General features: G+C 43.0%; 1 protein-coding gene across 1 annotated transcript in view; it reads left to right on the forward strand.

Moving 5' to 3' along the window:
* Window positions 1-15,212: 15,212 nt before the first annotated feature.
* EMSY (EMSY, BRCA2-interacting transcriptional repressor) overlaps window positions 15,213-25,972 on the forward strand; it is a 50,373-nt gene continuing 39,613 nt past the window's right edge. The window contains exons 1-6 of the mRNA XM_014960614.1: window positions 15,213-15,318; window positions 16,479-16,587; window positions 20,119-20,218; window positions 20,903-20,977; window positions 23,220-23,395; window positions 24,571-24,723. Coding sequence (XP_014816100.1) covers window positions 16,518-16,587; window positions 20,119-20,218; window positions 20,903-20,977; window positions 23,220-23,395; window positions 24,571-24,723 — 574 coding nt within the window. The 5' untranslated portion in view covers window positions 15,213-15,318; window positions 16,479-16,517. The remainder of the gene's footprint in view (window positions 15,319-16,478; window positions 16,588-20,118; window positions 20,219-20,902; window positions 20,978-23,219; window positions 23,396-24,570; window positions 24,724-25,972) is intronic.

A 25,972-nucleotide genomic window follows, 5' to 3' on the forward strand; every position in this document is an offset into this window, starting at 1 on the left:
CCCCGCCCAGCGCGCGCGCGCTGAGAGGGAGGGGCCGGCGGCGGCGTCGCGCGTGCGCTGAGGCGCCGGACAGGGCCGGCCTGTCAACCGCCGGGCCTGCCTGTGGAGAACGTATTTATGTGGTAAATTTCATCTATTTACCTTAAAAACGAACTCAGGACGTAGCGTGAGGACCTAATCTTTTGTCTGCTTTCTTCTTGTCCTCTACAACTCCCTGAAAGGAGGGTGTAGCCGGCGGCGGGGGGGGGGGTGTGTGTCAGTCTCTTCTCCCAAGGAACAGGCAATGTGACAAGAGGGAACGGCCTCAAGTTGCGCCAGGGAAGGTTCAGATTGGGTATTAGGAAAAATTTTTACCCTGAAAGCGTTATTAAGCATTGGAACGGGCTGCCTAGGTAGGGGGTTGAGGCACCATCCTGCTGTCTGTGGAGCTGCCTTTGTTGCCTGGTCTCCTCAGAGAGGTCGGATACATCCTTTGCAGGTGATACCTTCGCTTGCTTCCTCAGCGTTTGCAGTACATCCAGCCTTGTAAAAATACTTGGTAAAATCAGGAGGAAATCATTCACCGATGGGCTTGATCTGAGCTTCTAAGAAACGGGCAGCCTGTCGATGGGTTAAAAGTGCAGCTCGAAGTTCAGATTGGGCATTAGGAAAAATTTTTACCCTGAAAGGGTTATTAAGCATTGGAACGGACTGCCCAGGGAGGGGGTTGAGGCACCATCCTGGAGGTATTCAAATATATAGTGCTGGGGAAGCTGGTTTAGTGATGGGTTTTTATCAGAGAGAGGTAGATGGTTGGACTTGATGATCTTAAAGGTCCCTTCCAACCTAGACAATTCTATGACACAGGACTAATTTCTCTTCTAAAGCTTGGGGAAAATTTCACTTTTAGAAGGCTGGTGTCTGAATTCCTGAAAATATTTACCTTATAGCCAGCCAGGCTGTGTGGGATTCAAGGTCTCGGTGTTTTCGAGCCTTGCCAGGTGCAGGGATGAGGAGGAGTGGGGCCTGGGCACTTGACCTAAGATGGCAACAGGATTATTTCATACCATGAACATCACATTCAGTATAAATTAGAGAATTTGCTGAGGAGTTCTCTGGCTCCCAGAGAGGTAGTCCAGAGAACCTCTCACCCCACTGCTGGAACCCTGAGTCCTTCCCTTCCTCCCAAAGCCATGGATATTTGCTGTCTGCAGCTGGGAGTGCACAGCTTCCTGCTGATATCCGCCCTCCGCCGGGAGAAGAGCCGCCTCCTTCCCACAATGCACCGCGCCCGGCCCCGGATGAGCGGTGCGCATGCGCTCGCGGCTGTGCGCCGCTCTACCCCCCCCCCCCCACGCCCAGCGCGCGCGCGCTGAGAGGGAGGGGCCGGCGGCGGCGTCGCGCGTGCGCTGAGGCGCCGGACAGGGCCGGCCTGTCAACCGCCGGGCCTGCCTGTGGAGAACGTATTTATGTGGTAAATTTCATCTATTTACCTTAAAAACGAACTCAGGACGTAGCGTGAGGACCTAATCTTTTGTCTGCTTTCTTCTTGTCCTCTACAACTCCCTGAAAGGAGGGTGTAGCCGGCGGCGGGGGGGGGTGTGTGTGTCAGTCTCTTCTCCCAAGGAACAGGCAATGTGACAAGAGGGAACGGCCTCAAGTTGCGCCAGGGAAGGTTCAGATTGGGTATTAGGAAAAATTTTTACCCTGAAAGCGTTATTAAGCATTGGAACGGGCTGCCTAGGTAGGGGGTTGAGGCACCATCCTGCTGTCTGTGGAGCTGCCTTTGTTGCCTGGTCTCCTCAGAGAGGTCGGATACATCCTTTGCAGGTGATACCTTCGCTTGCTTCCTCAGCGTTTGCAGTACATCCAGCCTTGTAAAAATACTTGGTAAAATCAGGAGGAAATCATTCACCGATGGGCTTGATCTGAGCTTCTAAGAAACGGGCAGCCTGTCGATGGGTTAAAAGTGCAGCTCGAAGTTCAGATTGGGCATTAGGAAAAATTTTTACCCTGAAAGGGTTATTAAGCATTGGAACGGACTGCCCAGGGAGGGGGTTGAGGCACCATCCTGGAGGTATTCAAATATATAGTGCTGGGGAAGCTGGTTTAGTGATGGGTTTTTATCAGAGAGAGGTAGATGGTTGGACTTGATGATCTTAAAGGTCCCTTCCAACCTAGACAATTCTATGACACAGGACTAATTTCTCTTCTAAAGCTTGGGGAAAATTTCACTTTTAGAAGGCTGGTGTCTGAATTCCTGAAAATATTTACCTTATAGCCAGCCAGGCTGTGTGGGATTCAAGGTCTCGGTGTTTTCGAGCCTTGCCAGGTGCAGGGATGAGGAGGAGTGGGGCCTGGGCACTTGACCTAAGATGGCAACAGGATTATTTCATACCATGAACATCACATTCAGTATAAATTAGAGAATTTGCTGAGGAGTTCTCTGGCTCCCAGAGAGGTAGTCCAGAGAACCTCTCACCCCACTGCTGGAACCCTGAGTCCTTCCCTTCCTCCCAAAGCCATGGATATTTGCTGTCTGCAGCTGGGAGTGCACAGCTTCCTGCTGATATACAGGCTGAGAATAATCCTTGTATATTTTATATTGGTATCACGATCCATACTGGTTCTTTAGTACTATTAATATTAATTATTTAGTCTTATCCTATTAAATCTATTTATATTTCAACTCTCATGTTTCCTTGGTTTTCCCAATGTCCCTTCCTGGGTGGGGAGGGGTCACTGGGTAATACAGTAATTTTCTAAACGACGATAAATTGTTGTGGGTTTCTCCAACCGTAACACTTCTGTTTTGCTTTTTAGGAATATGTTGTTACTCCACATCCCTGATGGATAATGAGAAAAACGACGAATATTTTAAACAATAAAGTAATCAAAGAGGGAGTATGCCTAGCGTGAAGACTTTGCCAGGTCTGTTATAGGTAAAAATGAAGTGAAGCTTAGGGAGAAAAAAAAAATGAACAGAAAACTGCATAGCTGGAAGAATAAAAAGACTCATTCACTAAGTGTGGCCTGCTGGTACTGTGAGGATGTAGATATAGCACCTGTGAAATGTATAGAGGCTGATGGCAAGTGATCATTGTTTCAGATATAGTAGGTAATAGTGCTATGAGGTAAGAATTCAGCTGTGATACACCTTGTATATAGCTTTAAGCTGACATAAAAAGCATCCTGACATGGAGATTTTCTGGGCATAATCCAAATTTATGAAATAGGTAAAGTACGCATCTTTTCCAAAAAAGTGCATAAAGGAAAAACAAACAAACAAAAATTACTTAGGTGATTCCTTTTGGCTCGCTTCAAAATTCGTAAGCTTTTTTGTTTAGTATGAGTAGGACAAAAGCTAACTTTTCACTTGAGGGAGCCTTGTCATCCAGTGCCCTTCAAACTAGGAATCTCAAAGCATGTTGCGTTTGCAATAACATCAATTTATTTGGTGTTAATTCTTTGCCAGAACTCTTAACTCAGATTCATTCCTTCTAAGTAGTTTGGAGCAGTCATTTAAGCCAAATCTAAAGATCAGTTTAGCTGCACCTGACTGCTTTCACTTTACTGGGCAATTGCCAATGTTTGTATATAGTGAACCCTATAAAGGAACTAATCAGATAAGGAACCTTTTTTTAAATATGTACATTTACCTTTAGGTTAGATTTAATTCAGGTAACTGATCTGATTTGCTGTGCAGATTGCATAAATGTTAATGCTGACGCAAGGGGAGAATGGGATCATCTTCAGGGCAGCCTGTCGATGGGTTAAAAGTGCAGCTCGAAGTTCAGATTGGGCATTAGGAAAAATTTTTACCCTGAAAGGGTTATTAAGCATTGGAACGGACTGCCCAGGGAGGGGGTTGAGGCACCATCCTGGAGGTATTCAAATATATAGTGCTGGGGAAGCTGGTTTAGTGATGGGTTTTTATCAGAGAGAGGTAGATGGTTGGACTTGATGATCTTAAAGGTCCCTTCCAACCTAGACAATTCTATGACACAGGACTAATTTCTCTTCTAAAGCTTGGGGAAAATTTCACTTTTAGAAGGCTGGTGTCTGAATTCCTGAAAATATTTACCTTATAGCCAGCCAGGCTGTGTGGGATTCAAGGTCTCGGTGTTTTCGAGCCTTGCCAGGTGCAGGGATGAGGAGGAGTGGGGCCTGGGCACTTGACCTAAGATGGCAACAGGATTATTTCATACCATGAACATCACATTCAGTATAAATTAGAGAATTTGCTGAGGAGTTCTCTGGCTCCCAGAGAGGTAGTCCAGAGAACCTCTCACCCCACTGCTGGAACCCTGAGTCCTTCCCTTCCTCCCAAAGCCATGGATATTTGCTGTCTGCAGCTGGGAGTGCACAGCTTCCTGCTGATATACAGGCTGAGAATAATCCTTGTATATTTTATATTGGTATCACGATCCATACTGGTTCTTTAGTACTATTAATATTAATTATTTAGTCTTATCCTATTAAATCTATTTATATTTCAACTCTCATGTTTCCTTGGTTTTCCCAATGTCCCTTCCTGGGTGGGGAGGGGTCACTGGGTAATACAGTAATTTTCTAAACGACGATAAATTGTTGTGGGTTTCTCCAACCGTAACACTTCTGTTTTGCTTTTTAGGAATATGTTGTTACTCCACATCCCTGATGGATAATGAGAAAAACGACGAATATTTTAAACAATAAAGTAATCAAAGAGGGAGTATGCCTAGCGTGAAGACTTTGCCAGGTCTGTTATAGGTAAAAATGAAGTGAAGCTTAGGGAGAAAAAAAAAATGAACAGAAAACTGCATAGCTGGAAGAATAAAAAGACTCATTCACTAAGTGTGGCCTGCTGGTACTGTGAGGATGTAGATATAGCACCTGTGAAATGTATAGAGGCTGATGGCAAGTGATCATTGTTTCAGATATAGTAGGTAATAGTGCTATGAGGTAAGAATTCAGCTGTGATACACCTTGTATATAGCTTTAAGCTGACATAAAAAGCATCCTGACATGGAGATTTTCTGGGCATAATCCAAATTTATGAAATAGGTAAAGTACGCATCTTTTCCAAAAAAGTGCATAAAGGAAAAACAAACAAACAAAAATTACTTAGGTGATTCCTTTTGGCTCGCTTCAAAATTCGTAAGCTTTTTTGTTTAGTATGAGTAGGACAAAAGCTAACTTTTCACTTGAGGGAGCCTTGTCATCCAGTGCCCTTCAAACTAGGAATCTCAAAGCATGTTGCGTTTGCAATAACATCAATTTATTTGGTGTTAATTCTTTGCCAGAACTCTTAACTCAGATTCATTCCTTCTAAGTAGTTTGGAGCAGTCATTTAAGCCAAATCTAAAGATCAGTTTAGCTGCACCTGACTGCTTTCACTTTACTGGGCAATTGCCAATGTTTGTATATAGTGAACCCTATAAAGGAACTAATCAGATAAGGAACCTTTTTTTAAATATGTACATTTACCTTTAGGTTAGATTTAATTCAGGTAACTGATCTGATTTGCTGTGCAGATTGCATAAATGTTAATGCTGACGCAAGGGGAGAATGGGATCATCTTCATTTGCAGTAATAGTTCAAAGACGTGACTGTATTACGTTAACATGAGGCTCCCTAATTTTCAAACGCTTTTAAAACCGGGTTAGGTATCAAAAAGTACTTCTTCACCCTTAAATAACTGTTATTCTCTTTTGCCCACAATTGAAAGGCCTTTTCCCCTCCAAATTGATTCACTGAACAAAAGTGAAAATCCTCGGGGTTCTGAAGAAGCAGAACCAGAACGGTATTAAATTAATGTATTTCTAAACAGCTACTCCTGACCAATGCTTCAGTTGATATTATGTCATTCGAATCACTATACAAGCATGTTATGGCTGTTATCTTCTAAATGTGTATATATTTGTATGTGAACTTTCTTAACAAAATGGATGCAATGACTTGTGGATAAAGTTAATGGTGTTTTTTTTACGGAGAGACTAATTTTGAAGTGATTCCTATGTAATGGCAAGAAAATAAACTGAATTATTTTCAAAACCCAACAATGTTGCTAGAAGTCTGTTATTTTTAAAGAAAATTAGCTTACATTACTATTTAGTTGGAAGTTCCAAAAATTAGCTTCAGTTGTAGAGTACAAAAATCAGTGAAATCCTTTTTTTCGTTCCTGCAGAGTAGCCTTATATGTACATATATAATTTGATTATAAGTGATTTATAAGTGATTTTGTCTTCAATAATCCTCCAGGTTATTCAAGTGTTCACAGCATTTTTTCCACCTGTGTCTGTCTATTGTCTGTTCACATGGAATGGGGCTTATAGACTGTATTAGTAGTGTTGTACGTATAATCTTTATTCTCTGGATAAATTATTCTTAAAGGAATTTTGTGCATTTGTGTGGATTTTTTAATTGCTTTCTGTCTCCGTGCTGTGCCTCTGAGGTCAGCTGTATCTTAGATCTCTATATCACGTAATAGTGGTTGTGAAATAACCTCTTTAATGTATTTCTGGAGATGAACTGCATGTCTCTTTCCCAGGGCGAAAGTCAGTATGCCTTTATTTTCTGACTGTACTGTTTAAGTACCATTGTGTACTCCTGCAGGCGTCCTGCTATTAAAAGTTTATTTGCAAGAGATTATTTGAAGTTTAAAATGCTTTTGTGGCTCTTACTACTATTATATTTTCCTGCAAGCCCTGTTGTTGTTGGGAGAACCTGCCTGTAAGAACTAAATGGACATCAGGTTAATCCCATAGAGGTGTTTTTGTATTCTTGCTCCATTTGAGACCTGCTGAAATTCGCAAGGAGAGGATGAAAATCGAGCTGCTTGTGTCCAGGGAGAACTGGGAGGCAAAGGTGGAGAATAATTTAAGTCTTACACACTGTGTGAGAGGATCTCAGACCATGTGAGTGCTTGCTGAAGTATGCAATACTAGTGACTAACACGAGACTTAATTCCAACCATAAGTTGGAATAATGCATCCTGGCTCTCCCCTCGTGGTTAGCCTTTTGCAAATGCGAGTTAGCAACGTCTGTGATGATATTTAAGGCCTGCCAGACCCAATTCCCATTGCATTTTTCCTATTCTACGGGTATCTTTCTATTTTTTCATAAATCTGATTTAAAGAACGCAGATTTTCCTAGGTTTTGTATCAGGTCTTCGATAGGAGGAGATCCAGAGGGCTGTGGCTGTTGCAGCACTGCTTTTTTTTGTGATCATGTTTGGAGAGTCTGCCCAAATGACCTGGTTTTGTGCACAGGCAGAGCTTTCCAAATGACCTGTACTTACAGCGATTTACTCACAGCCCCCTGCTAAATTCCAAGCAGTTTCTGAAGGGCCCAGCCAGCCCAAGCAGATGATTACAGCCCGTGCTGATGGAAAAACAGACATTTATATCCCCACGAAGGAGTTAAAGTGAGGGAGTCTGGGATGTCTTTTATTTTCCCTATTCGCTTGCTCCAGCCCAGGAGTGACGAGTTGTCCTTATTTGTCTGCCCAAGCCTTGCTAAGCCTTGTGCTGTTAAGATTAACCTCTTAAAAAGTACACGAACTTTTCCCAAAGTTTCAGTGAAGGCTGCACAGTGACAAAAATGGTTTGCAAACTCGGGGCCAGCTTGCTTTCCTTCTCCATTGCTGTTTTCACAATTATTTTAAAGTAAACTTTCACGTCGGAGAAGTCTTCCAGGATAATTTCCTGAGGCAAATGAATGAGATCCTTCAAAACCAGTTGGGGGTAAAGAGTTGATAAACGGTTTTGTTGCTAGGGAAAAAGAAGGTCAGTGATTGTCAAGATAAGCAAATGCCTAGTTTTGTTGGCCATTAGGTAATTAATGATCGTTAACTGTTTATCCTGCTGTCTGTGGAGATGCCTTTGTTGCCTGGTCTCAGTAGAGAGGTGGGATACATCCTTTGCAGGTTGATACCTTCTCTTGCTTCCTCAGCGTTTGCAGCACATCCAGCCTTGTAAAAATACTTGGTAAAATCAGGAGGAAATCATTCACCGATGGGCTTGATCTGAGCTTCTAAGAAACGGGCAGCCTGTCGATGGGTTAAAAGTGCAGCTTGAAGAAGAATGTGCAATCTCCCCTAAAACACAAGGCAAATCAGGTCCTAGTGGGGCTGAATTCTGCTAAATGCTAATCTGGGGTACGTTCTTCGAATCAGGGCAGCCTGTTGATGGGTTAAAAGTGCAGTTTGAGGGAGAACGTGCAATCTCGCCTAAAACACAAGGCAAATCAGGTCCTAGTGGGGCTGAATTCTGCTAAATGCTAATCTGGGGTACGTTCTTCGAATCGCAGAAGCACACTAGAGTTGCTTTGGTTTGTAATACGTGTATGTGGCCCTAAGATAAGGGCAGAACTTGCACAGGGCAGCGATAAACTTTAATCCTTCACCTTATTGCCATGTTTTCTATTCTGAGAAGCACCTTTGCTTTCTTCCCAGCGAGTTTAATCATTCTTCACCAACACAGCACGCTACAAAGAGGATGGAGGTTTGCATCTGCCTCCCTAGATTGCAGAGGGCACCAACTTGAATTCGCTCTTTGATATGCCACAGAATGACACCATGAAGGGGTGGGGTTTTATTTTTTGTCATTCTCTGAGGTTATCTAATCGAGTTTTTGCCTCAATATAGCACAATGTTTAAATCAGTGCTTGGCTCGACACACAGTAGCATTTTGATGGATTTAAGCCGTGCTGAATTCAGATGCTTTCAGCACTGAAGCTTTACAATTTGTAAAATAAATACATATGTTGAATATACTATGAATTACTTATAATAGAGGGGGGGGGGGGGAAATCTCTATGAACTGGCAACACAAAGCCACCTTCAGTGAAAGCAGTTGAAATATCTTTGGGGATTTAAATACGAATAGTCCCCGGGTGACAATCCCGGTATCTGACAGGGCTGTATATAAAAGGGCTCCCCCCAGGCAAGCTGCCAGCGCCTAAACATTGCTGAGGCTTCTGCTCTTATCTAAACCAGGAGAAAAAAATGTGAAGGGGGGGTGGGGAGAGGCATTTGAGGAGGAAGAGAGAGTTTAGGAGTGGTCTGAGGGCAACAGAATGAAATTAAAACGGAGATGCTTACAGGAAAGGCATCGAGTTACCCAATAACCTCTTAAGAGAAGCGAAAACTCCATTGGTTTGGCCATTTAACTGGGAAACAAAAAAAAAAAAGACCAAGAATTAATTGAACTTGTGTTCGAATCCAGGCTATTTCTCTCTTATGCGAGACATGGATGATACTTTAAACCATCTTTAAATTCCCTAAAAATTTAAATCACCTACAAGGTGGCATTCGTCTTTGTATAAAAGCATAGTGGGTTTCTTACGTTTGTCAATTGCTGTCAGACAGATAGAAATATATTTTTTTTTCCCTTGATTTTCCAATTTTGCTTTTCAAATTCTCAACGTCAAACTCTCGGAAGCTGAAAATTCCCCATTTATAGCAGAAAAGCAGCTGTGCCTGGTTCTCACCCAGTACCAAACTGATCCACCTCTTTGCTACCCAGGAAGGGTTGCTCTGAAGAAAAAGGATTATTTTTGGAGTCTGTATCCATCAGGTTGTGGCCACGCCAGCGGAGATGCAGTTAATAACCCAGTCAGAAGAGTGGTTGAGGCTGCTGTGAGCCCCTGAAGAGCTGAGAAGCGCGGTTTTGTTGCCGATGACCCGGGCTGCATACAAATCACCTTCTCTGCCAGAAAAATCACCGCTCCTCCCATGGGCCATCTCCTCCCCGATGCTCCCAAGCTCGTCGTCTTCCCCTCCCCATTGTTTTAGGGGCTAGAAGGGAGTGTGGTGAGACGTAGATTATTCTATAAGTGCCCAGGAAGTTTAATTAATTAGACCAGTGGCTGTAATGGATGAAAATTGTATTATTTAAGCTCATGGGGGATCTGAGGATGTCAGGTCATACAGAATGTAATACAAAGTAGGATTGTTTGATGGTCACTGCATTTCTTTCCCTTACTGGGAGGAAGAACAAATTTTGCTGAAATGCATCTAGAATAGAATCATAGAATGGTTTGGGTTGAAAGGGACCTTAAAGATGCTTGAGTTCCAACCCCCTGCCCTGGGCAGGGACACCTCCCACTAAACCCCTTCCAACCTGATCTTGAACCCCTCCAGGGATGGGGCAGCCACAGCTTCTCTGGGGAACCTGGACCAGTGTCTCACCACCCTCACAATAAAGAATTTCTTCCTGAGATCTCATCGATAATTTCCCCTCTTTCAATTTAAAACCATTATCCCTCCTCCTACCAATTTTCTATCAATTTTTACCCCTCGTCCTATATAATTTTCTATGATTCTATCCTGGAGGGGTTCAAGGCCAGGCTGGATGGGGCTTGGAGCAACGTGGTCTGGTGGGAGGTGTCCCTGCCCATGGCTGGGGGGCTGGAACTAGGTAATCCTTAATGTCCCTTCCAACCCGAACTATTCTGTGATTCTTTGATAATTGAGCAAATTTGTAAAAAAAATACCCATCAGCACCCTGTTACTAATAACAATGTGTGGCTTTTGTATATCACCGCCTGCCATTAGTTTTTAAAACTCTTTATAAAAGTGGGAAAGGGAGGCACAAGAGAGGTGATAAAGCTTGCACGGGGCTGCTCACCAGGTCACCATCAGATGAAGAATAACTGTCGGTCCCAGTTTGATGAGTCCCAGTTCCACCTCTGCTGGCTGGAACAGGAAAGCTTAACGGTGAGCTGCTGTGAGCACATCTAGAGCTAAAGGAACCAGCTTAATAACACCAAGCTCCAAAAATTCGGTAATTTACTGCTTTGAAGCTGTTTTAATGACATGAGTTCTTAGCTTGCCTCGGCCGCAAAATAAATTGGATTTTTACAAATTGCTTTTACCTTGTGTTTTTCACACTGTTGGGCCTCGCCTCCGTAGGAAACGGCGAAATATTGCCGCTATCGACAAGTTTATCTCTTGTTTTGCTTTCTGAACAGTCAGAAAGTGCTCTGTAATTTTGAGCCTTCTTAACTGATGACTCAGTCAGAAACCGAGGATGTAGGTAATGAGAAGTGATTAACATTTGGAAAACAACTAAGGCTAGAAAAAACACTGGCCTTTTCACATTCAGCATTTTCTTCCTTCACACGCAATGCATTTCTTGATTTTATATGAATTTACTGAGAAAAGTTCACCGGTGGGACTTTGCCGTGGTTCTGTATTAACACAGTCAGTCTAAACCATATTATCTTTATTTTCCTTTTTTTAATATATCTTGACATTTTGTTCATCAGACATAAAGAAATGCTGTCAAGTCTTGTTCTCCTTCAGGTGACCTCCCTGGATTAGTCCGGAAGATCCAAGCTGGCTCTGTGAAGTCATTCTGAGTCCAGATAACTTTTAATTTAGTTTTATGGAAATATCCGTGCTGCTCCCGGGACCAGTTAGAAGACCTTCCTCACTGAAGCCTGCTGGGCTCGATGTATCTTCTGGGAGTCACCTCTGATCCTCTGCAGGGACGACCTTGGTGGATCCATCCCAGCTGATCAACCGCCGCAGAGCTCTGGCCTTCGTTCAGGTTACTTATGCTTTACAGGACTCATTATTTATGTGTTTTGGGGTTTCTTTTTTGCTTTGTCCATGGTGTGTCAAGTCATCCCATTTTTATGGGTCATAGAGAATTGATTGTAGGTTAATCTGAAGAAAATGGCAACAGTGCTGCCATAAGTACAAGCAGAATTTGGCTTTTGGACTTTCTGGACCTCTCTCACATATTTTCAAGTCCGGGTCTTCATTCTTAATAAATAAAAAAAAGAAGTATTCTTGGAAATCGTCTTAGGACATCTGTAGAAATGTAGCAATGGCAACTTCAGACACTTCATACAGAACCGGCTCATTTTTCACATCTCTCTCCTGTTCCCTGTGCCGAAGGAAATGAAGCGTAAACCATTTTCCTGAGTACACACATATGTACATACGTGAGTGTCGTCATGCATCTGTCCACCTTGTCCACAATAACTTTTCACCCAAGGGGCCAGTTCCATCCACAAAAATAATTAAAGATCTAAAAAAAAATGCCAACTTGATGTAATGAAGTTTAATGAATATAACTGCTGAGCAGGGCTGAGGAAGCAGATTTGTGCTCTCTCTGATCTGTGGTGTTAGCAGAGATTTCACTGGAGAGCGTGTATGAGAACAGAGGGCATTAATGGGCACACAAACTCAAAGAAAACATCCAGCTAAAATCTACACCTTAGTAGATAAATTTTGTTAAAAAAGAAAAAAGAGTTTGGGGGATTATCTTGCTCACAGAATGATTCTACAAAGACAAGGGCCAGCTGATAAACACCTCAGGTGCAATAAAGCTGATATTCTGCTAGAGCATCATGGTTAGAACTGACAATTAAACCTCAAAAAGGTTATTTTATTTCTTTAAGCGGCAAGGCTGTACTGCCTGTTCCTATTGACCAGAGTAATCACATTAAAAAGCACATTTCCAGATGAGTTTGCAGTGGTGTCTCTGACCTGTGAAGGAAAACTTCAGCTTCTGGCACTAACCTGGTCTGCACCTACTTCCCTCCGTTTTAGGCTGATGACATTTATTTTTATTAGGTAATACTACGCAGAGATGCTGCTGCTGGCCTTCAGCTGGTTCTTGTTTAAGAATACATCAAAGAAAAAAAAGAAGGAGAATTGTTCTAGCTCTCCTGTACTGCTCAGCATAATTGTTTTCAAGTACTTGAGATTTATACCGCTGTGAAGAACAATAGGAGATTGCAAGTGAGAAAATGCTCATCGGTGATCACAGGGAAGAAACATTTTTATCTATAGTGGGGTGGAAAGAAGAGCACTTGCAAGTCTGGAAATAGGTGCTGTGATTCAACGCACACCATCCACCCGCCTTGTCTTCACCTCAGCAAACGTCCAGCTGTTCCTGGGATTGTAAAAGCAAGCTATAAAATGAGATTTTTTCTGGGAGAAAGCAGCATAAGGAGGAGCCCTGCAATCCTCTTCATCAAACTGTCTGTCCCCTGGGCGCCCGTTTGCTTCACAAAATCAGGAAGCGTGCAAGATGAAGCGTGGAAAACAAGTGCCTGCAGCAAAAAACAAAGCCCTGTGAGATGCAGACCTGACAGAAAAAGCTCGTCCTGACGGGCTTTAGTATGATTTTCCAGTGATCACCTTGCAGTTTTATGGATTTTTTTTTTTTTTTTTTGCTTTCGGGCCATTAACACGCACCCACAAGCAGACAGATGCGTTGTTTTCAAGCTTCAGCTGCACCCCAAAAATATTTTCTATTTTTAATCTCATCTAAGGACTTTTTAAAAGAGATATAATTATGGCTTTGCTGGGAAATCATAGAATCACAGAATGTTTCGAGTTGGAAGGGTCTTTAAGGATCATGATGTTCCAAACCCCTGCCATGGGCAGGGGCACCTCCCATCAGACCAGGTTGCTCAAAGCCCCATCCAACCTGGCCTTGAACACCTCCAGGGATGGGGCAGCCACAGCTTCTCTGGGCAACCTGGGCCAGTGTCTCACCACCCACAAGAGTGAAGAATTTCTTCCCAATATCCAATCTAAATCTCCCCTCTCCAAAAAGTGTCAGTTTGGGGAGGAGGTGGTTGTGGATGTTAAAGGAGGAGCCGCTGCCCGAGCGCTCGCACATCATTCATGGTGATGCTCACCCACACACACTCTTTCCTCTTTCTTCAGGCTTGACCAGAGGTTTCCTGTAGCAGAATCAATCAAATCTCTGATCAATGCTTATAAATCCTTAAAGGGAGGGAGTCAGGAGGACGGGGCTGGTCTTTTCTCAATGGTGCCCAGTGACAGGACAAGAGGAAATGGGCACAAACTTGCGTATAAGAAGTTCCATCTAAACATGAGGAGGAACTTATTTACTGTGAGACTGGTAGAGCCCTGGTAGAGGCTGCCCAGAGAGGTGGTGGAGTCTCCTTCTCTGGAGACATTCAAAAACCGCCTGGACAAGATCCCGTGCGACCTGCTCTAGGTAGACCCACGCCGGTGGGGGGGTTGGACTTGATGATCTCCAGAGGTCCCTTCCAACCCCATATGATTTTATGATTCTCCAGATGTTGGATTTCATAAAATAATTAATTTAGTTGGGAGGTACAGCAGCAAGGACAGCCCAGGCTGGGTGCCTCCAAGGAGAGGGATGCCAAGCAAAGAAATCTCTGGGCAATGATACCTTCGCCATCTCCACACGCGCCCCTCATGCGCCTTGCAGATCATCCAGTCCAACCATCAACCCAACGCTTCCAAACCCACCACTAACCCACGTCCCTCAGCACCTTGTCTGCCCAGATTTTAGATACCTCCAGGGATGGTGACTCCATCACTTCCCTGGGCAGCCTCTTCCAAGGCTTGACAACCCTTTTGGTGAAGAATTTTTTCCTAATCTCCATCCTAAACCTCCCCTGGTGCAACTTGAAGCCGTTTCCTCTTGTCCCATGGCCTGTTCCTTGGGAGAAGAGACCGACCTCCCCTGGCTACACCCTCCTTTCAGGGAGTTGGAGAGAGCAAAAACAAGTCCCAAACTTGGGGAAAAAACACTAACGAAATGTTTTTCTCACACTAAAACCCTAAACGCAGCACTGCGTCTACCGCTAGGAAAATTACTGAGACAATTAACTGTACTGCGGCCTAAAGGCTTCAGCAAATCTACCCGCTCCTGCTGAGTACAGCTAAACCAACAGCGTAAATGACACCACAGTATAACCCTGAGCAATTTATTCTAATTAAAACTTACTTATTTATGCTAATGTCCCTCAGCAGCAGGGAGCGAAACCCGCCCTGAGGCAGCCTGGGTTTTACGACCTCGTTGATCACGCAGAAGCGGTTTGCACGGCATCACCGCTACTCGTTTTGAAGCCGAAAGCTGGAAAGGGCCAAATGACGTCAGGGCTGATGTCAAGCCCCGCCAGATTTCTTTAAATTTCGGGGTACGTGCCAACCCTCCCGCCCAAGCGGACAACGCGCGGCCGGGGGTGTTTTGTCCCCTCTCGCTGCCCGTCCCCATGGCGGGCCCGGCCAACGCCGCTTTACCCCGCCGCCTCGCCGCCAGGACTACAACTCCCAGCATGCCGCTGCGCCGATGCGCATGCGCTCTGCGCCATCTTGACCCCCTTCGTTCTGCCATCTCCTCGCTCGCCGAGGAGGGCAGGGGGAAAGGGAACTACGATTCCCGGCGTACACCGCGGCGGCCCGCGCATGAGCAGTGCGCGCCGCCGCCATCTTGGCCCGGGGAAGCGCCGCCACAGCCGCCACTAAACAAACCCGAGAGCGGCACCGGGAGGGGGGGGAGGAGGGGCCCTGCCGCCGAGGAGCCTTTCGATGTGCCAGGCACGGCCGGGCAGGTGGGTCCCGCTCCCCGGTAGCCCCGTCTGCGTTTCCTCGCTTTTACCCTGGGCTCTTTAACCCCCTCAGGGAGAGGGGCAGCTCCCCGTCCCTGGACGGCGGGGACCCGCCGCCCCCTCACGGGCCCGGCCAGGCAGCGCCCCGTCCTCCGCCTGAAGAGAAGCAACCACCGCCGCCCGCTTTCTCCCTTCCTTTCCTCCCGCCGGTGAGGGCCCTGGGGGCTGCCGCTCCCTTCCCTCCTCCTCCTCCTCCCCCCACCGGAGCCCGGCGGGGACCGAGGGCCGGAGAGTCCCTGGGTGGCGGCTGCCTCCGGCCGCCCTTGTAGGATTTTCCCTCCCTCCCTCCTTCTTTCCAGCCGGGCGCTGGAAGGTGAGACGGCGCCGGGGCTTTTGTTCCCGGTGCCTCCCCCTTTCCACCACCCCCCTTCCCCCCGCTGTGCCGTTCCCTGCCCGGGGAAGGCGGCGCGGCCGCGGGCTGGCACAAGCCGGCTCTCCCCGCTCTCCTCCGGCTTCTATTTTCTTTAATTTTATCCTCCCCCCCCTTTATTATCCTCATTGCAACGGGGGGGGATGCGCCCTCCTCCTTCCCCGCCACCCCCGGAATCTCGCCTAGATGCGATCGGGCGACGGGGGGTGTTCCCCTGTTTGGGGATTTATTTATTTTTTTTTTTTCTGGGGGGAGGGAAGGGAGGGGTATTGATGTCGGTCCGTGGAAAGCGAATTTTCACGGTGTTTTTGCTATTCTGTCATATAATAGGCTAGTGCTAAATGTATTCCCCGAGGGGAAGCGGGGGGGGTGGGGGGGGGGCGTGCGGTTAGCTGGAAGAGTTCTTATAATAGGTGCTCTGTGCATAAAGAGAGGGAGGAGACTCGAACATCAATTCGGGGAGCGTTTCGGCATGGAAAAAAAAAAAAGAAAAGGCTTGAGAAGGAGGTAGGAAAGTCGGTAAAAAAAGCTTGGTTGATGGATCCGAGCAGGAGAGTGTAGGAAGTCCGTGCCCTTGTGAAACTGGTGAATTCCTGCATGGCAAAGCGTGCCATTACAGAGGCAGAATGTGTCGGTGGAGTTGTGAGGAGGAAGAGGAGAGTTAACGTTAATCGGCTTGGGAAATCAATAAACGATGGGCTTGAGCTCACTGCGTTTGTATTCCTTTTTTCAGCGAGGCTGAGCTCTGTGGGGGTGCAGAGGCAAGGGAAAGATGCCTGTGGTGTGGCCAACCCTTCTGGACCTCAGCAGAGATGAATGCAAGAGGATCCTTCGCAAACTGGGTACAGTAAGATGCAATTTGTGGGTCTGTATGTTTGCCCTTTTAAGATTTGCCTGGCTGCTGCTTCCACGAAATACTTTAATATGTCTACAGGCAACTTACAAGTCATTTCCTGCGTTTTTTGCATGTGTCATTGGTTTGACAGCCCTGGCTTAAAATGATGTTTGGCAGATGCTCTCTGCCTGAGCAAAATGAGTAGAGCAGAGTCGTTTTGGTTTGGTAGAATCTCTCATGGAAGTCCTGGTCCATCTCTGCCTCCATGTTGCAGTGTTGTGCTGCTGTTCTTTTCACGACTATTAACATGCAGTGGGATAGACTGTGAAAGGAGGGTCTTTGTTTTTCAATTCTGTATTAGACACCTTTTTCTACCCTAAAAAAATGATGGAACCCTGGTTTAACTGGCACTGTGGGACTGAGTTCAAGTAGTAAAGGTGCTATCATAAAGACCTGAACAGAAGAAAAAAGGTAGTTTGTGATTTGCGGTTACGCTGTTCGATAGGGAAATGTGAAAACAATGTTCCCAACTCATAACAACAGGAGCTTTTTGCATTATTTCAAGCGTAGCTCACTATCTGAGAGCCCTGCCCAATAGAGATATATTGGGAGGGGTTTTTTTGTGCTCTGTCCTTGCAAATGCACGTGTACAAGGAGACTTGCTTTTGTATGTTGGAAGGTAATAAAAATATGTGCTCTTTCCTCATCCACTTTTGGCTGCCACAGGAGAGAGAATCCTTTGTTACACCGTTGATCTGATCTTGTGCAGTGATTTTTGAGTTGTTAGTGCTGAAATTCTTCCTATTTAGTTAAGGATTTTTTGCCAGTTGAATTATGTGGGGAAAAAAAAAAACAACTTGATTTCTTTTCAGACTTTCTTCTGAGGAGCATAATTTAGGAGATGATGTCAGGAAGAAAGTTGAGACTGCCTCTAACTTCCTGTGACAGTCAAGTCGCAGCTTTTCTTGTTCTCATTTTACTTGAATGTTAAAAGATGATGTGCTGCACTTCTTAACTGTGCCAAGGTTTTCATACATCGTGAAGCCATCCGCTTGATTTTTGGAGAGCTGAGAATTTATTTTCCTTTGCTTTGCCCTTTTTCATTTTGTTTCTCGGGAATCTGGGATTTGCATTCTCTTGAAACAGACGGTGACGCAGATGTTGCAGACGACATTGCAACGAAGCTGTGCGTCCATTAAGGTGACAGCCCTGGCTTCTTAAGCGAGGCTCAAGAAGTACGAAAAAACTAGGAGAAAGTGCAGGATGCCAAAAGATTTGGGCCGGATCTGTGCTACTATATTTTGTTAACGTAGCTTCTCTGGCTGGGAGCGTGGAAAAAAAAGAACTTCCAGCTGCCGGCGGTTGTGCTGGCAGAACCTTGGTTGCAGCTGAGCCAAACAAGAGCTGCAGCTACACCTCCTTCAATGACATAACCTAGGCTGACGGAAAAAAAAAATAATAAAAAAAATGTCTTTTTTTTTTTTATTTTTGCTGGCATGAGCTGTGTCCCCACAAGGGGGCCCTGCCAGCGTTAACAGAGGATCAGAGCCTGGAGAAGCCGTGTCTCTCCCAGGGTAGGGAAACTCTCAGTTTAAATAGATCAGAGGATGAAGGAGCATGGGCAGTGGGAGTGGATATCTGTCTAATGGTCACATCCAGCAGTATTCATCTGCTTGGTAGAGTCCCACTTTACCATCTCTCATCCCAGCGTCTTCTTTGGTTGACCATTGGGCAATAGGGGGGTCATTCTTCATGGGTGAGGTGCAGTGGTGTAGATGAGGCTGAAATGCATCCCGAGGTGTGCAGCACCCAGCGTTGTTCTGTGGCATCCATGGCTTATACGTGACAAAGGGGATGATGAGCACCTTATGCTCAGAAATAATGATATTTTTTTTGTGAAACCTGGTTGGTGTTGGAAAGAGAGTGCATCAATTAGTGATTGCTGCATAGACATAAGGGTGAAGAAGCTAGTTACAGCTGTTCTGTAGTCTTTGCTAGCTATTCAGTAATCTTTACTAGCATCCAAAAGGCCAGAATGTGCATTTTTAAAGCCCTTGTGTAGAGGATCTCTATTAAAAATACAGAAAGGAAAAAAAAAAAATCCATGCTAAATAATTATACGAGTGTAGAGGATCTCTATTAAAAATAAAAAAAAAATCCATGCTAAATAATTATACGGTTGTATTTGAGAATTATTTTATGTTGTTAACAGAGGAAAATAATTAGTATCTTAAATATTGTAACATGGTTGTCTAAATAAATGTTGATATTAGTAATAACCATTGCATTAATTAGCAAATGTTTTATAACTGAAGCTGCAAATGCTTCTGTAGGTCACTCAGCATCCCTGTGCAGGCTGCATAGTTAAGCAAAGCGACTCTGCTTTGTGTTTTGTCTGCTTTAATCAGGACAGGGGAGCAGGACTTCTTTTCAGCACAATTCCTTGATTTGATTTGTAAATTAGCTCTTTGGAATCCTCAACTGAAAGCTTTTCAGAGCAGCATCGGTCTTTCTTTTGCAGCAAACTTCAGAGGTGTTAGGTTTTTACCCTGCCCCTTTTATTCTTGCCTTTTGATTCACTGGGATCTGTTTTGGGGTTGGTTTGGGTTGGCTGCCGAAATGGGGGTGCGGAATGAAAGGCACCCATGTAAGTATCGAAAGAATTGGTATTTCTGGCTTAAAGCAGGAGTTTCAGTAACATTTCCTTAAACTGTGCTAAGATTAGAACAGCAAGTCATTCTCAGGCAAAATTAACAGACTCTATTATTTGCATTAGGTGTAGCAGGACAGAATTTCAGAAGTTTCAGTAGCCTTCAACTATTCTATTTTTCAAAACACCGATAGCAGGGCATTTACATAGGTCACCTGGAATTACAAATTTATGTTAAATCAGAGTTGAATTTTTGTGAGTTAATCTTAGCGATGGGTCTACATTTAAGAATAGCTGGATTGATTCTTTTGTGTTGAGCGGGTTTAATTCAGTGTATTGCATTCTTTTCAGATTCAAGCAGTTTTATGTATCAAGTAAATTGGCATAAAAGATTATGATGATCGTATTTAACAGACTAGAGCTGATGTTCTCCTGCTAATTAAGCAACAGCATTACAAAAAGAATCAGTGGCTCTTTTTCAAGCCAAGCTTTTACATGGAACTTCTAGTAATGATACCCGTTAAAGATTTTTCTTCTCCTGCTTCTAGAGAGTTCTGAGCGACACTCCAAATTTGGGGACTCTTTCTTCAAGCTTTCTGGCTGAGCTGTCAGCTCAGAGCGAGCTTGAAATATTCGGTTGGGTTTATAAACCAGATAATCCTCTGTGATGATACAATTGTTTAATAGAAAAGCTGTACGCTGCAGAGTAATTGACTGAGGGAGTTCTAAATCATCAATCTTCTTTGAAAAGCACTAAATAATTGAAAGACATGTTCCTCGTAATGCTTTTGAAAATTAATAGAATACTGTCAGTAATACTGAAAATAACATTTTTTTTTCCCCCTTGCTGTGAATGTTAAATAGAAAATATTTGCTCTAATTCTTCAGAACTGGAGGCCTATGCAGGTGTCATCAGTGCCTTACGTGCGCAGGGAGACCTTACGAAAGAGAAGAAGGATCTTCTTGGAGAACTCTCTAAAGTGCTTAGGTAACCCCAGCCTTTTTAAAATAAGAACCAGTGACCTGTTTTTTTTTTTTAAGGTATTGTGGGCTTTTTCTATCGCCAGGATCACAAAGCAAATCTTAATTTAGAGAAGCAATTCTCCCATCTTGTGGAGGTTTAACTCCTATTCTGCTTTGAGTTTTTAATAAGGAAAGCAACTGTGCTTGAAGCTTTACTGTTTTGTTGGTGTTTTGTGAGATACTGAGTGTTAGAAGGATTGCAGGTAGCTCATGGGGGTCAGCTACCTTGGAGGTCCATCAAGGTAGGACTTCAAGGTCTTTGGGCCCAAGTTACATCACGAAAACTTGGCACGGTTTTGCAAGTTTTCCTACCATATGCTTAAACCCAAGTTACATCACGAAAGAACTTGGCACGGTTTTGCAAGTTTTCCTACCATATGCTTTAAATTTATTGCTCTCCTTTGGAGGTTGGATTCTAGTTGTTTCATAGGGGTACCTTATGAACTGTAATTTTCTTTTCATTCTTCAGTAATACATTCATTCTTTCTCACTGTGATAGCAGAAATTAAGTGACAATCTCTTAAATGTAAATGCCTGTTCCCGTTCGTCTCTTGAGCAGATTATTCACAAGTTTAATTTTAGGTAGAAGTTTTAGATAAATGTTCATGTCTCCCTCTGACTAAAATATATTGCTGTTTTTTTTTAATAGTATTTCAACGGAGCGACATCGTGCTGAAGTTCGGAGAGCAGTAAATGATGAACGACTAACGACTATTGCACACAAGTAAGTTACAGGTCATTTTCTGTGTGATTTCCAAAAGTACCCTTTGGAAAATCCATTATGCCTTAACTGAACGATAGAACTTTGAGGATTGATGGTGCTTTAAAGAATGGTAGTTAAAACAGCGTATGGATGAAGGAATTAATGTATCAGATTTACATCAGGGAAGTGGAAACAGTTATTTAGTTTTTGGATCTGAAGGCATCTTGTTCACTCTGTAAGTATGATATAAGAAACAGGCTTCTGTCATAAAGAGCTTTCTGTAAGACAGACCAGGAGAAAAAAGAGAATTTCATAAGCAGGATGAACGTGTTTGCTTTATTATTTTTTGGTTTACCTTCAATTTTATTTAAATCCGTTTGGCAAGGTTATATTAAGAGGGACTTAACTCCATAGAAAGACAAAGGGAGGGAATGAGGTGGCAGAGATTAGTGGAAAACAACATAGCAGCACAGAGGGGAAAAAAAATGGTCAGAGTTAAAAAAAAAAAAAACTGCAGCAAGCTGACTGGTGACATCAGTGTCCCCTGTTCTCTGCCTGATGCAGCTGCTGTGCTGGCATCAACTGGGCTGGTTCCTCCTTGTGTTTGCTTTTGCAAGTTCCACATGATTTTGGGAGGTGGAGAGGAGCAAGAGGGCAAGTGCTTGTGTATCTTTGATAGCTACTTAACGATCTTACTCTTCAGAACTGGCTTTAAACAGAGATGGATTGCAAGTGTGCGTATATTATTTTCTTTTTCTGTGTTACAGCCAGTGATTTTTAAGTTTGTTGTAGCTGAGGGGTTTTGGGGACAAGAAAAGGAAGTCCTGCTTGGAGTTAGCAATTGTGTGATCCAAGATTTGCCAAAATCAGCATAATGTTTTAGTGCAGCAGAAGGACATTTAACGTTTTAGTGTTCTAATATTCAAGCTTAGAGAGTTAGAAATATGCTGTTTGCAAAAAAACCCCACCAACTTTCTTATACTCCTTTACAGAAAGGGGAAAAAAATAATGAAAATAAGCATTTAATTCTCATATCAGGTTTATTTTCTTGAATTGACTTTCCTTTTTAAGCAGTAGTTCTGGTTTTAGGGTTTTACAGAAGAAGCATAAGGTTTGTCCTGAAGTGTTGAACTTCATATGGATGAGATATATTCCAGACAAGGTGCAATTGTGCAGTGCTGCATCTCTTTTATTTTTTTCCTGTGGTAATTCTTTGTAAGTGCTGGTTGGTAATACAGTATTTAACTTAAATAATTCTCTAACTCATTAGGAAAGCCGACTTTGCTAGCTTTGCTATATGCAACATCTGTAGTCTTATTTTTGATTTTTAAAAATGTATTTTGACCTCAGCTGATGTAGATCTGCTTGTACTATATGAATATGTATGAAGGATGCTGAAGCGTATCAGGATTTAACACCAGAGCAGATCCTCTGTGTTTTGTGAACTAATTTGTGGTAGCTTTTGCTGCGACTTGCTTGCGATAGTTCACGTGAGAAGTTGTTTTTCGGAATATATTAATACATTAAATGGGTTGATTTGCTTATGAACGTAACAGCATTGAAAAACAATTTGCCATTTGGTTTTGCTGATTTGACAAATGAGTCACGTAAAACAGTCATAAACGGAAACACTTCTCCATCTAGATAAGAAGAGCATTTTCTGGAACTGTTCTGGTTTGTGTGTAAATTCTAAGAGGAAAATGAGAGCAGCAGGTTGGTGGCAGTTGAGGAAGGTGCTACAGGGTGTATTTAAATCATTTCACGTCGTGTTACCCTGTTTGGTACTATTTTAATAAGTCTGAAAAACTTTTCAGGTAAAACAAGGTTTATATTAGAAGCCGAATTTGCTTTGTTTTGTTTTTTTTGCTGTAACATAATCGATTTCAGTAGTCTTTTGTGGAATCTATTGGACATCTTGGCATTTTTGTCATCCAGAAGTAGAGAGTGTAACAACTCTACCTGAACAGTAGCTAATCTAATTATGGGGTTTTGAATATCCACGGCCTCTGGCCCTTTAAGGGCTCCGTGAAACAAAATGGTAAAATGAGATGCAATTCTTAAATTTTCTATGGGAGGATTTCTACATCAGGTGGGAAAAACGTAAGGGCTTTCATGAAATGAAGAAAGTTGAAGATTATTATTCTAGTATGTCTTTAGAAACTGCCTTGTAGGCTTTTACTGTTAGAAAAAAGGTGCTTAAATGAGAGTACTGATTGTTTTGGAAACTGGGCAGAATACTTACAGCAGGTGTATTTCTGTTTAGTATGTCGGGACCAAATAGCTCTTCGGAATGGTCTATAGAAGGTCGTCGACTGGTGCCGCTGATGCCGCGGCTGGTTCCTCAAACGGCTTTTACTGTTACTGCGAACGCTGTCGCCAACGCAGCCGTCCAGCACAACGCATCTCTGCCCGTTCCTGCAGAAACTGGAAACAAAGAAGGTGAGAGAAAGCTTGGGATTCTACTGCAATCTCTGGGAATTTAAAAATAACGTCACGGCATAACTTGCTATCTTAGATTTTAAGTGTTAGATTTTTGTTTTATAAAAATTCTAAATCGTTCTTACTGCACAGCGTCACAGAAATATGAAAAAAATGGGGTTTTTCTTTTTTTTTTCCCTTTTTAGAAAGATGCCTTTGCAGCATCTGCAGCATAAATCTGACAGCTTTGTGTTAGTGAGTGCATTAGCAAGTGGAATTAAAAAAAATAATGCCAGAAAGCAAGGAGGAAATTCACTGGTTAGCTTGAGAAGCTCTGTAAACTATAAAAACTTAGCTTGATGGCTTAAGGTTCTGTAAAGTTCTCTAAGCGATGAAAGGTGTTTCAGAACACTTCATTTTAAGAATGTAAGGAGGTTTTGATGGAAGTCAAGAAAATTTTGTGGGTCTTCTTTTTGTTTTAATTTTTTTTTCCTTCAGGTTAAATGTACCAAGTTATGGAGTTAACAGATTGCTTTCTGCTGTGCTTATGCCTTTTCAATAATGCTAGTACACATTCCATCTAGTGGGGCTGAATAGGCTCAAATTCTGCTTCGTGCAAGTAGAGAATGTGTAACACTTCTTGAAATAGGCTGTTTTATTCTGTTTTTTTGAGAAATACTGGATCATTGTACTATTAGTTATAAGCAACAGTTTAAAACAGCTGATTAGCAAAATCAATTGTTCATTACTGAAGGAATATTTCGGTTTCTTCAGCTGATGTACTGCTGAGGAGAGGCACTAAGTTACTAACAGTTACCAGTCTAGATACGGTGATTTACAGAAAAGCAAAAAATCAAAATATTGAATTAATGCTAAAATGAAAAATAGCAAATTGTAAAGTAAAACAGCAGATCGATACAAGTAAATAAATAAATAAAAATCTAGAATGGGCAGCACAGATGTCTGGGGACGGGAGGAGGGGAGGTTAGATCTCTGTGTTGTCTTTGAAGGCCATTAATTCCGTGGCTATGCTTAGGTCAAACTGGGGAGTATTCAACAATAACAGGATTGCAGAGGCAAAGACGCGGATAATGACCCAGTAAGTCTTTGGCTTCCGTTTCAGTTGTTAAAAATAGTGGTAGAATAATGGGATTCTTCACATCAGTTATTCGGAAGGTGTCTTTTCTCCTCTTCAGTGGTGGTTTGCTATTCCTACACAAGTACCACTTCAACCCCAACATCCACCCCTGTTCCAAGTGGCAGTGTAGCGACAGTGAAGTCCCCCAGACCCGCCAGTCCAGCCTCCAATGTAGTCGTCTTGCCAAGTGGAAGTACTGTTTACGTCAAAAGTAAGTGATACTAGCAACTGATTAACAAAAGGGAAAGAAAGGGACAAGTCTGGTGGCTGAAGCATGGACTGAGTTAAACTCTCTGACCTCGGGCAGGTCATTTTAATGCCTTTATGCCTTCGTTTAGTATAAAGAATGAATTTATTGCTTCCCTTTTTCAGGGAAATTGTGTTCCGGATTAATCCACTCACTGTAAAAAGCTGCAGGGAGCAGTAATGGCAAGGACAAAGGGAGTGAATAGTATTTTGAAAATAAAATACAGACGTTGCTGTATATCAGTGGATTTCTAATCCAGTTTGTCCAGGAGTTGTCTTTAAGGTGGCTCTGCTGATTGCTTCTTCAGAGGACTTCCCTCTTCCTTCTGCTTAAATAATGCACAGTAGTCACTTATTTCAGTTAGAAAAGGTCCCTCCTTTCCACTTTCACAGTTGACCTAGACTTTTTAAGAATATATTAGTTTGGCAAGCATTTATATGTATATTATGTATATATATTACATTAACTGCCTCTGGCCATTTGTGATTTATTTGGAAGTGAATCTTAGTGAGCCTTGTGTTCCAAGGCAACTGTTCAAACTCCCTACAAAATCCCACCTGATACCTATCATCATGTATTTAAATTTGGGAATTCAGGGCATTATGTCTCGAAACAGTCTTTTTTCTTGTCTCCCCTCCCCACTCCCTGCTTTCTTTGGCTAATCAATCAGCTAGTTCTAAAAGCAGAATACATCCTCATACATATGCCCAGCTCATCAAAGGTAGTTTTATTTAACTGATAATTAAAAATGTTTCCTTATTTGGTGTCTATTAAAATGCAGGTGGCAAAGAGAAAGATTAATAGTGAGGTTGATAAGGGCTATTTTTATGCTTGCTGTGGATACCTTTAATATTTTAAAAATTACTATAATCTTTATGCTGTATGTGTGTGTTGGTATAAACTTGTAGCTAATCAGAAATGTCACATTGTACATAAATATAATGTTACCTGCAAACCACCATCTTTAATGTCTGTATCAACGTATGGAATCCATTACATTAAGATTTTTCATTTTTCTAATCTGCACTAATCACTCAGCTCTTGTTTAAAGATTCGGGGGAAAATGTTCTTAACCTCTTAAAAATTTAATTTAGACCTCTATTGAATTATTACATGGTAATGAGTATAAAACCAGTCTAGACACATGATGGAGGATGAAAGGTTCTCATTTTTATTCTGTCCATCCCTAGATTTCCTTCCCCCCCCCCCCCCC

Source organism: Calidris pugnax, unplaced genomic scaffold (assembly GCF_001431845.1).
Source record: "Calidris pugnax isolate Ruff unplaced genomic scaffold, ASM143184v1 scaffold270, whole genome shotgun sequence".
Lineage (NCBI taxonomy): Eukaryota > Metazoa > Chordata > Aves > Charadriiformes > Scolopacidae > Calidris > Calidris pugnax.